General features: G+C 33.5%; 1 protein-coding gene across 2 annotated transcripts in view; it reads right to left on the bottom strand.

The window, feature by feature from the left end:
• Positions 1-245: 245 nt before the first annotated feature.
• The window catches only part of SMAD5 (SMAD family member 5), a 107,365-nt gene continuing 93,696 nt past the window's right edge, over positions 246-13,914 (bottom strand). For both annotated transcript variants that reach the window (XM_082623996.1, XM_082623995.1), the window contains 3 exons: positions 10,349-10,570; positions 8,312-8,568; positions 246-6,853 (listed from right to left, as the gene is read on the bottom strand). In XM_082623996.1, coding sequence (XP_082480122.1) covers positions 6,710-6,853; positions 8,312-8,568; positions 10,349-10,570 — 623 coding nt within the window. In that variant the 3' untranslated portion in view covers positions 246-6,709. The remainder of the gene's footprint in view (positions 6,854-8,311; positions 8,569-10,348; positions 10,571-13,914) is intronic.

Consider the following 13,914-nt stretch of genomic DNA (forward strand, 5'->3'; position numbering starts at 1 on the left):
GATTTTTAGTTCATACTTTTCTGTACTATTAAAATTCTCAGCATTTATCTCAGATAAAACTATTATTTAAAATGAAATAAAAGGTGACAGGAAAGGGGTAAGAGATTAAAAGTATAAGGCTTTCAAAATCCATCCCAAACATCAAAAAACTGCCTCACGAAACACCCCTCACAGCAACTATACACACATCCACTTGAAACAATATTGATAATAATCTTAACCACCAACCTAAATCCTCCTTCTACCCCCATGCAACATACTTTAAGATGGAGATAGTTAAGCAAGGTGCCAAAAACTCTTCTTTATATTTTCCCTATAGCCCCTTTAAAATACAACCACAAAAAGTGATTTAGACCAAAAGAACACAGGACTTTTTTTTTTTTTTTTTTACAAAAGTCAGTTTATTAAAATAGGCTTACAAATTCAACAACAAAAAACACAGTAATATTTAAAATGTTAAATGGGGGGGAAATACTTTCTTATAGCCCACTGATAGCCTTCTTATAAATATTTATAAAATATGAATTGCATCAAAACTGCTGTAATATGGAATAGCATTAGCCATTGAGTTCTCGTGTCTAAAAGAAAATTGAAGCAGATGTCACAATTGATCCCTGTCACCTGAACTGTTTTGGCTATGGCAATTTGAAAACTAATTATCTTAAATCTGAGAGAAGCCAACACCACCTCTCACTGTTCACTGATATCTTTTGCCAGAACAAATGTTTTTAAAGTATGCTTCTAAAACAGTGAAGTTGCTACTAAACGCCTTACACTTGAAATAAAAAAAAAAAAAGCATAAGAAGAAACTGATTTGCAGATACAGATTCTTTTGATGACGCCTTTTTTCTAAAGAGAATAATAAGAGCTTTTATATTTATTCTTTCAGGTTAAAATATTTAGTTTGGGTTTTTCTAGTGGGGACACATGGATTTTCACCATCCCCTTCTAATTAGAATAAGTTTGTATTTCTTGTATATACAACACAGAAGGTGGTAAAAGTAGGCAGGCACTTGGTGGGGATGACAAAACTAATCTGTGATTTTGAACTTCTTTTAAAAGGAGAAAATTAAGAAAAACAAGGCTAATTCGCAAAGTGGGTAATCAAGGATTAATCTACTAAGGTCAAGTAGCATCAGAAATAATTCCTCTGATTCAAAGAAGTAGCAGAAATGTAAGAGATGATGGTTATGATAATAATAAAAACAAAAGAGTTCTGATGTGGCAGGCACTAAGTACTATATTTGTATTACTTTATTTAATCTTCCCCCAAATCCTACAAGTAGACTTTTACTTTACAGATCAGGAAACTGAGGCACAGAGTGGTTAAGCCTAAGGGCACAGAGTTAAGGAAGCCCTGAGGTCCAGGACTCAAATGCAGGCAAGCAGACTCCAAAGTCAGCTCTGCCAGCAACTATTCTCTCTCTCAATCATCTGGTCAAGACCTCTAATTTTAGAAAGAGCTAGGGAAGGGAAATTAGTGGTTAAACTAAAAAATCCCAGACTCTAGATTCAAATCCTTTTTCAAAACAAAACTAAACTAACAAAGAAAAACACATCAACTCTCTTATAAACAGAATAGAAACATACTGATCCTTCTGAGCAAACCTCATGCTGGTGGAAAGGCCTAGTATATTCAATTTCTATCACTAGTGCACAAACAGATAACACAGCCGGTCACAGCAACTGATAATCTCATCCTTTTTTATAAATTCACTCAACGGAACATGTTAAATCAAAAAAGAATAGCCCCCAAAACAAACAAAAACACACATTAACCAGATTTTGAGATTTATTAAAATAAAGTATTAGCAAACAATATCCAAAAACAAAGTTCTTAAGAGTTATGGCTTTGAAAAGCACAATATAGTAAAACCTAATACATTTTTATAAGTATCAAAAAGATAACAGAATTGAAGCATGTTGCTAGAATTTCATTTTCTACAACATAAACAGAAGGAGAACAAGTACAAGTAAGAAGCAGACCTAGAGTGCAGCCAGTGATTTGGTCTTTATCATCTGCATATGAAATATCTTTTTAAGAGAACATGGGCAGGATTACATACAAATACCCAGTTTTCATGATTACAGTCCTACCCAATTTTAACATAGGTGATTTTCAAAATGCAACTTTAACCAACCACTTTGAAAAAAAAGCACTTGCCCAACTGTTATCTCCAAGAGTCCCTACAGTTAAAATACTTTATGAATAAATCAAAGCAACATCATCTCCAATGGTATTAGAAGGGAAAAATCTGACTCTAAAAGATTTCTTCTTTACTTGGGATTGTTTGGCCTCACTGGAGTTTTGTTATAGCTAACACCAGCTAGTATTAAGAAGGCACTACCTATCAATGTGGTAAAAAAAAAAAATCTACCTCTACACAAAATTTCAAACTTTTAAAAAACAGTTATCTTCAAATAAATCCTTAAAGGACAATGGTTTATGACAAATTTAGGAATTTTAAGAACTGAATTATTTGGACAAGAACCACACAAACCTTTTTCACTCTGTCATAAATAATAGAAGAATCCTGCTCTGAGACTAGATCTTTTCAACAAACAACTCACCACGTGTTTTACAGCAATTGCTACCAGCAAATATTACAGCATAAGCTCTTATTTTTTAAAAAATTTGCTATGTAAAATCCTTCTCATTGGTTTTTGTAAATCATCCAATTTTAGGGTAACACCTCAATCATAGTAGCTGCATTTTAGAAGAGAAGTCTCTATTATGAAAAATCCAATATAACAAAGGCTGGACAAATACTCTTACCTCTTGTAATTAGGACATGCTAAACTTCAATCCAGTGAATTACAAAGAACTAGCTAAATTTCTGTTTAGCAGGTGTTGAATAGAATTGTTTACATAGAAGAAATGCCTCAAATTCTCTCTCCATACATGCATCTTCTGTGAGAAGTAAACCTCCCCAGTCCCACCTCTTTTAATGAGGAAAATGCTACTCTCCAGGGGTTGAAACAGGCATCAAACCTGAGATTACCACCCAGAAAGCTGCGCTAGTGAATATCTGAGGAGATGCCCATAAACCAATACTTAGGAAAACTCCTGCCAATAAAAATCACCAAACACTTCTAAAACCAGCAGGCTATCTACTACCTTAAAAGATTCTTGCTTATCTAGCTGATGGGTATAATGAGGACACACATTCATAATTCCTACCAGAGAGATTAAGTGAGGATTTAACTAATAAGACAACGAAGAGCTCTGAGCCTCTTAAAAGTTAATAGGTCCAAAATTTAAATGATCATTGGAAGCTGAATTTAATAATTATCAAAAGATTTTTCCTTCTTCAGAAAGTATAAAAGATATTAATATATTTTAAGTAGGAGAATGATAATGATCCAAAGTAATATTAAGCAAGCAACTAGAAAAAGTATAAAGAAATGGAACTAAAATGGTATATTAGATGCTCTCTGTAATAGAAATACAACACTTAAACAGGTACTATCAAACTTGAATTTAGAGTTTCTCTGCTACTGGTATGATTTCATTTTTGTATAAACTTTCTCCTTTAAAAGAACACTATTACAGGGGAACTGTTTCCCACAGGTACTCTAAGATAATACTGAAGGTTATATAACGTGAGCCCCAGTCCTTATCTTAACAATAGATTTCAGATCTGAATACTTACTGATCATTTTACATCCTAAAAGAATGTCTTACTCTCAAATGTTATGAAAAGTATAAAATAGCTACACCCTCTTTCCATACTATTAAGTATAACTTATTGAACTACCTATTGACAGTAATCTTACTGTGGATTTCACCTCAGAAACCCAGACAATTCTATTATCATATTGATAGTTTACTTATATAACAAGAAAATGTAAAAAGTGATTTATAGTCTGATATTTATATTTGACATTTAGATTGATGTCTTCCTTAAATTTTCTCTAAAGAAAAAACGTTCATTTCAGTAGATCAGTAACATGCCTACTAGTTTATATTCCATAACATAAGCCAGGTAATTATGTAGAGATATTAGTCAAATGCACCTCTTAAATTCTTTTTTTCCAGTCAGTATCTTTTTGTTGCTTTAATACATTACTGAGATTAATTTTGATTCTATTCCTCTTTTTGCATTTACCAAACTGGTTGTAATTTTATTATTCCCAGACTCTGTCTTTTCAGCTGGCATATATTTATTTAAATGTTGTACATGCTATAAAATGTGATTATTCTGGTTTTGATGATGTTTTCATAAATTTGACTATAAACCATTCTGGAGATTAAATAAAAGCTTAAAACTGTAATTTTATGAAATGGTTTCTTTCAGAGGTGCTTTTTTCATTGGTAGAATTTTACTTAGTTTTTTTAATCTCACTGGCTAATTTTTATTTCCCATCCATTCCTGTACTGAGCATCCTCAGGAATTATAGGACCAGCTGGATTGAATGAAGTTTTCATATAAAACCCAGGGATGTGGAGTTAACAACTTTTAGGAAATACAACAGGCTTAATTATACTTCTACATGAAACTCTTACCAGTTAATAGCTTCAGTACTGTCATTCGAGACACAGCTCCTTAGAGAAAACACAGAAAAAGCCAATCACATAAAATCTTGCTAACTCTAAAGGCTGTTACATGAATAAAAACAATTTTTAATTAACTCAGTTGTAAGCATCAATAAAACAATTCAATAGTTTCCACCAGTTCAAGCTCACTGAAGTTGATTACATGTATCTGCCAGTCAACCTAGGTAGTTATTCTACAAATTTGTTCCAAAGATTGTGCCATGAGCCTGCTAAGAAGAATGATGTAAATAGCTAAGTTCTATCACTAAGCAAATAAACCTCTTTTGTGTGGCTGACACAATTCTGGAAGATTGAGAATGCATGTCATGTAAAACTTACGTTTAAGGCTCAGGTGACTGTCAGAAAGTTTCCTTTTACTTAGCAAAGGACTGTGAGCTGAAACACATATGGCACTTCATCTGAGAGAACTAAAACCATCCATTGGCTGCACTTTATAAAAGCAATAAATAATGTTATGGAAAACAAAAGGAACTGCATTCTCCTTTCCTCAAAAAATGCATTTTTTTTCCTCATAAGAGCAGAAAGGGCAAAGTAGAAAGTCAAATGAAACTAACATTTTAAACAGAAGACTGACATGGCTCCACATATTTTTAAAAGGCACTGGAAAATAAGCTTCTTCTAATAGGTAAGTTAGGTGATTTTTTTTTCCAAAATAATGTATTTGTTCTTCATGCCGTAACTAAGTGTCCATCTGACTGCTCCCTAGAAAAAGAGGTTAAGAGTCCTTTACTCAAAGGCCTTAAGCATGACTGATTAAATGAATATTTTAGAGTTTTCATGTCTTTCCTCTCTGAGGATTGTGGAGTCTGGTATCCACATAGGTGCTAAAAAAAAATGGAAAAAGAGCACCCATGGTAACTGAGAGAATAGTCTGTGTTCTTTGATATGTGAATGTTTTCAAATCAGCTAGCTCAATTCATTTAAGCATCAGACAGGTGGCCTCATCCTTGGGGCCAGACTGAAGAGGCTCCTATGGCTACAGGACACAGGTCCTTGCATGGGGAAACAGACGCAAGTAAGAGCAATGGGATGAAGTACATGATTTTCCAACATTAATATCATCCTGCAGGGAATTAAAAAGGCACCTTCAATTGGAGCTGCAGAATAACAGTCTTATAATCTAGGTTGAAAATACAACAAAAGCTAGAAAAAGCATAACTTCCTATAACTGTAATCTATAAATTGCAGTGTTTAATACAAAAGGGGTACCAAGGAAGCAAGGATGAACATGTAAGTCCAAGTCACTTGAGTGTGTTTCACAAAAGGTTACTCTAAAAACTGTCACCCATCAAAGTGCAAAATAAAAGATTAATGCATGTCAAAAGTAGAGTTCTTGCAACATTGGCCAAAAGCAGCAAACATAACTGAACAAGGCCGTGCATGCACTGTCACTAGCTATAAAGTAGTACTTATGACAGATTTGACTAAATGACATATACTGGAGATCCATTGTTTGCAGTAAGTTTTTTTTAAAAAAGGAAATATTTTACAAAAGATAATATTGAGTGAAGTCACAATACACTGACAAACATTTAGCTGTATTGAATGTAAATTTTATGTCACTTAGAAAACTATCACTTGGCTTTTACTGAACACTACCTGTTAGAGCAGTGCATAGTGTTCCTTCAAATAAAAGACTTTTTTTTTTATAGTTTCTTTTAAGCCCCTACCATATGCTTTTATAAAACAATGAATTACACTTTTTTAAAGTTGGTAGGACTAAGAAACTGGTAAAAATACAGCTTCTGGAGAATCAAGAATAGAACGGAAGACTCTCATTGAACACCTTCTTATACTGTTATAATTTTCATCATGTGATGTATTACTTTTCCAAAAAAATTTAACAAATAAAAAAATTGCTGGACAATAAGGCAAAAGTATGTTCCAGTTTAAGATCAATGCCAAACTTCTGAACTGGGGCACAATACTCACTCTGCATCTTTCACAACACTTTTGAGAGTTAATCACATGAACATGAATACAAACGTATGTTGATTCATCACAAAAACAAATGTATTGGTCACAATTATGTAGAAAAAAAATAAGCTGTAATATGTGTTTTCCATGTAAGCTCACAGTATCTGTACTGAAATTTTCCCTAAAATTAAAACAAGTCCACTAATAATACAACTGAAAAAGAATACTTCTACACTATGAAACAGAAGAAATGGGGTTTAGAGGGGAGCCCATCTGAGTGAGGACTTTATCCAGCCACTGAAGAGGCCCATGAAGATGAATCTCAATCCAACATGGGGTGCTGGTAACATCTTGCCGGTGATATTCTGCTCCCCAGCCCTATGAAAATGAACAGATAACATGGCAAGCCACTTTTTAAATTGTCAACCAGTCGAAACCCATTTCAACACACTAACAAAAATAAACTTTAACAGTAGAGATATACAGACATACCTAAAGGAAAAACTATCACAAAACCAATTTCAGCATTCACCATGAAATTAAAAGCAACACAATAGCTGCATCATTATAATAACATATAACCCCTTAATAGAAACCCTTGGAGCAAGATATGAAGATATGTTTCAGAATTTTTTTTTTTTTTTTTTTTACTTTTAGGAAGTTAATAATGGTACAATACCTCATAACTAAAATATTAATATTTCTGTAGTGAGCTATATTCTCTCTTAATGGGATAAATAAAACTCAAATATAGCCTCATGTAAGTTCACATCAGATTTTGTAAACAAAAAGTTTCTGATTTTCGGGTTTTTTTTTTAAACATCAGATAAGGCGTTGTAAATCTGATCAATGCATACAAATGTAATTAAAGTGGCAGTCACATATCATTATCCTTTAAGATGAGAAATTACTGGGTTGAATTGAGCTGGATCACTTTAGCCTAAAACTCCAAAGAGTAAAACAGAATTTTTTCACTTCTATTTGCCTGAATTTAACTAGCTCTCTGCTTTACTGCTTACAGTAGTCCTGGCCCAGGAAAAGTAAGCAGCTGTGATGAGGGTGGATTGGGAGACTAAATTGAATATGCAAAAGCCATGTTTCTATAGAAGGCAAGGGAAATGCCTTCAGGGCTATTGATAAACTGCTGCATAAACAGGCCTATAACAAAGCCTATAGCAAGAAAATACTGGGCTGTGTGGCTGTGGGCCAAAAAGAAAAAAAACCTACACAGAGCATTTGACAATTGCTCTTCTTTGGCTAAATCCTTAAGGAACAAGCAGGTACAGGACAGGCTGCTGAAATATAACACAAAAATTCTTTCTAAATTTTGCTTATGCACCATCATTTGGAATACCAATAAAATTAGGCCAAGAGCAAATGATAAATTTGAAAAGTTCTTTGAACTTTTCAAATCCTTAATAACAAAGCTTAAAACAAGGAAAATAATTAGTATGGTAAAGAATTCTTTACGTCAACCTAATGGGATCTAATAATAATTGAAACTGCTGAAGCTAAGGAACTTAAAAAGCAATTTTAATATTAAATGCTTTCTAGCAATTTAACCTTTAACTGAAATTCTTTTATAAACTCAGCCCCTATTCAATATCAATATGAATATTGAGCACTTTATAATGTCTGGATTATAAAATAAAATCTTAGACCAATCATGTGGTTTAAGTTATAAATTCAAGAATTTTATTTAAAAGCCTATTAAATCAGGTAAAAAATAGTTACTACCTTTCATTTAACAAAGACTTTTTAAAATTATAACCTACAGACATATAATATACATATTTACAGTGACTCAAATTAAGCTACAGGTCACAACCCACTCACCTTGACAAAACTCATTCGAATGGTACACATTTTGGTGAGCTCATATACTGCCTCAAATCCATGGTTGACAGACTGAGCCAGAAGCTGGGCAAACTCCTGATTGTTAAAAATTTTGAGGCTGCAGCTGCTGGGAATCTTACAGACAGTGGTAGGATGAAAGCCATGATGAAAGTTGCAGTTCCTACTCTGTACAAATATGCTGCTGTCACTGAGGCACTCTGCATACACCTCTCCACCAACATAGTACAGATGAACACCTTAGAAAGACAGGCATTACAAGAGTAAACTTAACAAAGCAGTATAATGAAATCGAGGAAGTTGTATGAGGTGCAACCAAGAATCACTACTACACTATAGCAAGTCTTCAGACAGAAGCTACCACTAGATGGCCTTATGCTGCCAAAGATAATCAAGAGGTTAATGTGCCTAAATCTAAAATGATCCTCAAATAACTAAGACTTAAGCCTCAAGTTGGCAGCATATTAGGTTATCAGTTCTCAGGGTTTTTTTTTTCCTTTTCCAACAATCATTTATCATCTCTATGAAAGAAAGCAATGGCAAAAAAAAAAAAATCCCCAAAAAGCACCTTATGATGAGTCCTTTCAAAGGAATTCTTAGTGTTATCAACTATCATGAATAGTTGTTTGGCAAAAAGTTTTGCACTCTTTTTGCTAATGGAAAGGTCTGCAGCATTAAAAAAAAAAAAAAAGCTAAGTCACCTATGTAATTTCAGGTCATAGGAAGAGCCTTTAAATGGCAGATGTATTTTACTTTCCTTTAAAAAAAATGTTTTGGGTATTTAAAAAATATATAAATAATATATGAATGTTCAATATTTAAAAATTCAAATTATATAGCTAGAGCTGAAGTTGTTCCCAACTTTTCTCTACTGCAAATAGTACTAAAAAGACCATCGTAGTACACACATGTGAGTAACAGACTGGTTTCAGGCTATGACATTAAAAACTATGTTTTGCTTCTGGGCAAATAAAAATGAGCTGTGGAAGAAAGGATCCTAGAACTGTATACTGGGAAAAAAGAGGAAAACGATTCTAGAATTTAAGAATTCACCAAGTAGATTTCTCTTAAATTATTCTACTGCAGAATGAAAAATCAATGCATAGAAGTGAGGCATTTTACCTAAAAAAATCATGGCAAATTGACAGTTCAGTCAAAAAAGAATGGAAACTTTCTTTCCAACTTATTTTTGGACATAGTATTTTTCTGAATCTCTTCTATAAGAAATCATATTACAATTAAAGTTATTTACCTTACCTTTTGTTCCTAATTTGGACCAAGACTTTCTCAAGTCAAAGAAGCAAAAAGTAGCAAGTGGTAAAAACAAAACTTCTTAAAAGAGAGGCAAACAGCTCTACCTGGGATAGGTTTCCTTTCTGACCACTTGATGCATGAGACATTTCACTGCAATGTGAAAAGTTCCTTGTTTGCTGTGGCAACTATCTTGTAGGATGAATTATAAATAAAACTCTGTTACCTGAATTTAAAAGGTGGGAGAAGTGGCAGTGAAGCCATTGAAGACTTACGTCATTCAAACTGGATTTCCTACCAGTAACCCTGCTCGCTCCTCCAACATAATGGAAATTCTTTCAAGTCATCAACCCAAAATATTCCACAAATATCATAATTTAAAAATTTTAATCCTTCACTAGCATTCATATATTCTACAAATATTTCTTGTGTATGTACTATGAGCCAGGCAGCGTTCTAGTTGCTGAAGATATTGTTGTGAACAATGCAAATTTCTGTATAGCTTGTATTTCAGTCAAAAAGACTGAAAATTAAAAAAATAAACACAGAATAGTATGATTTCAGACCCTAAGTACTATGAAGAAAAAATAGGTAGGATAAAGAAAAGAAGTCTGTCTTTACTTGATACATTCTTCAACATCTCCAACTTGAGGGCAGGACCATGCCTTAAGCTTCTTTGTATGCCCCAGAACCTTACACAATGCAGACTACATAGCAAGCACAACAAATGACTGAATTCAACTGAATGTAGGAAAATGACAAAATTACCTTTTCCAATATGTCGCCTAGTGTTTTCAATTGTTGAATTACGATTAACATTTGACAACAATCCCAAGCAGAATCTACTTTTGTTATTTGAAGGATCTGTGAATCCATCTACTAACACACTAGTAGAAGATGCATGAAAAGCTTCCCCAACACGATTGTTTAATTCATAGTAGACAATTGAACACCAATGTTTGGGCTCTTCATAGGCAACAGGCTGAACATCTGTGAACAAACCAGACAGAAAAAATGTTTAATGATTATCAGAAACTCCAGACTCTGTGTTTCCTTTAACCCAACCCAAGCACTATATGAAAAAGAAAATTTTCAGATATTTCACTTAAGTCTCACTGTCCTTCCTGACTTTCAGTCTGTTTGTATGTTTGTTTCCAAAAAACAAACATCAGAAATGCCTTGATCATAACAATTTACAAAATTATACATATACACCGATAGGCAATATCACATTTTAAGTTATTTTTCTAGCAGAATCTAATCCAGGTTTAAGTTTGAGATGACAAACCTCTGTTTCAGCAAACTGAAAGACTTAACTATACCAGTATCTGTAAAATTATTTTAAATAAAAATTTGAACTAAAAACTAAGTAAGGCTCTTAGCAAACTAGGAATAGAGGGAAACTTCTTCAACTTGAGATAAAGAACATTTACAAAAAACTTACAGCTGACGTCATACTTAATGGTGAAAAACTAGAAGCTTTTCTGCTAAGATCAGTAACAAGGCAAGGATGTGCTCACCACTCCTTTACAACAACACACTGGAAATCCTAGCTAAGGCACTAAGACAAGAAAAGGAAATAAAAGGTATACAGATTGAGAAGGAAGACATAAAACTGTCTGTTCACAAACGACAAGATTGTCTATGCAGAAAATCTGAAATGACTGACAGAAACACTCCCAGAACTGATAAGCACTTATAGCAAGGCTGCAAGATGTAAGGTTAATATACTAAAGTCAATCACTTTCCTATACCAGCAATGAACAAGTAGAATTTGAAATTAAAAATTCATTACCATTTATATCAGCACTCAAAAAATGGAATATTTAGGTAAAAACCAAACAAAATAGATATAAAATCTATATGACAAAACTATGAAACTCTAAAGAAAGAATTCAAAGAAAAACTAAATAGAGATACAGTCCATGTTCATGTATAGGAAGCCTCTATATTCTCAAGATGTCAGTTCTTCCCAACATGATCTACAGAGTCAATGAAATCCCAATAAAAATCCCAACACATCATCTTGTGGATATTGATAAACTGATCCTAAAGTTTACATGAGGAGGGAAAAGACCCAGAACAGCCAACACAATATTGAAAAACAAAACTGGAAGACTAACACTATCCAACTTAAAGACTCACTATAAAGCTATAGGAATCAAGACAGTGTGGTATTGGCAAAAGGACAGAGATCAAAGGAACAGAACAGAGAGCCCAGAAATAGATCCACATAAATATAGTTAACTGATCTTTGATGAAGGATCTTGGTTACTTCTCCAATAATAGATAAAAGATAGTATTTCCAACAAATGGTATAAGAACAACTGACATTCACAGGCAAAAAAATGAATCTAGACACAATATCTTACACTATTCATGAAAATTACCTCAAAAATGGATTGCAGAACTATGATACAAAACTATAAAACTCTAGAAGATAGCAGAGGAGAATATCTAGATGACCTTGAATATGGTGATGGCTTTTTAGATACAACACCAAGGCACCATCAAAAGAATGAGAAGATAAGCCACAGAATGGGAGAATATATTTGCAAAAGACACATTTGGTAAAGGACTGTTAACACAAAATATACAAAGAACTCTTAAAACTCAACAAGAAAATGAACAAGGTAATGAGAAAAACTGGTCAAAGACATGAACAGACACCTCACTGAAGAAGATATACACATGGCAAATAAACATATAAAAAGATGCTCCACATTACATGTCATCAGGAAAATGCAAATTAAAATTGCAAAGAGGCACTACTACACAACCATTAGAATGACCAAAATCCAAAGCACTGACAACACCAAATGCTGGTGAAGATGAGGAGCAACAGAAACTCTCATTCACTGCTGGTGAGAATGTAAAATGGTACAGCCACTTTGGAAGACAGTCTGTTGGCCTCTTACAAAACTAAACAAACTTTTACCATACAATCCAGCAAATGTGTTCCTTGGTATTTACCTAAAGGAGTCAAAAACTTATGTCCGCACAAAAACTGCAGAGAGATGTTTATAGAAGCTTTATTCATAACTACTAAAACTTGAAAGCAACCAAGATATGCTTCAATAGGTGAATGGATAAATAAACTGTGGTACACCAGACAATGGAATATTATTCAACACTAAAAAGAAATGAGCTATCAAGCCATGAAAAGACATGGTTGGTGGGGGACTTAAATGTATATTACTAAGTGAAGAAGCCAATCTGAAAAGGCTACATACTGTAAGATTCCAATTACAAGACATCTGGAAAAGGCAAAACTATGGAGACAATAAAAATATCAGTGGTTGCCAGGGGTTAGGAGAGAGGGAGGGATGAACAGTCAGAGCACAGAGGATTTTTAGGGCAGTGATTCTATATGATACTATAATTATGGCTACATGTCATTATTCATTTGTTACAACCCAAAGAATGTTAATACAAAAAATGAATCCTAATGTAAATTATAGAATGGTAGTTACCAAGGGGGTAAGGTGAGGGAGAATGGGGAGTCATTATTTAATAGGTACAGAGTTCTATTTGAAATGATGAAAAAGTTCTGAAAATGGATAGGAGTGATGGTTTGCTGAATAATGTGGATGTACTCAATGCTACTGAATTGTACACAACAGAGCCCCCAAAGTACAAGAAGCAAAAACGAACAGAACTAGAAGTGGAAATACATAATTCAACAGTAGTAGTTGGGAACTTCAATCTCCCACTCTCAATAATTGATAGAACAATTAGAAAGAAAATAAGCAAGGATACAGAAGATCTGAACACTACTGACCAGCTTCATCTAACTGAAATTCAGAGATCCTATGACACCCTACAACATCAGAATATACAATTTTTTCAAAGGCACATGGAGTATTGTCTAAAAGAGACTATATGTTTTGCCAAGGGTTGGCAAATCTTTTCTGCCCACCCAAATGGGCAAATCCAGCAACATATAAAAAGGATTATACACCATGACCAAGTGGGATACAAATACCTTAGGTTTTGCAGGCCACATACTATCTGTCATGTATTCTTCTTCTTCTTAACAATTCTTTAATAATCTAGAAACTATTCTTAGGTCACAGGCTATACAAAAACAAGCATAAAACAAGTCTCAACAAATTTAAAGAACTGAAATCATACCAAATATGTTCAAAGCACACAACAGAATTAAATTAGGAATCAACAACAAAAAGAAATTTGGGAAATCTTGAAATATTTGGAAATTGGGTAACATGCTACTAAATAATCCATGGGTCAAAGAAGAAACCACAACGGAAATTTTAAAATATTTTCAACTGAATAAAAATAAAGACAAACAAAAATAAAAATTTATGGGATGC

This window comes from Mesoplodon mirus, assembly GCF_964341445.2.
Source record: "Mesoplodon mirus genome assembly, chromosome: 5".
Taxonomy (NCBI): domain Eukaryota; kingdom Metazoa; phylum Chordata; class Mammalia; order Artiodactyla; family Ziphiidae; genus Mesoplodon; species Mesoplodon mirus.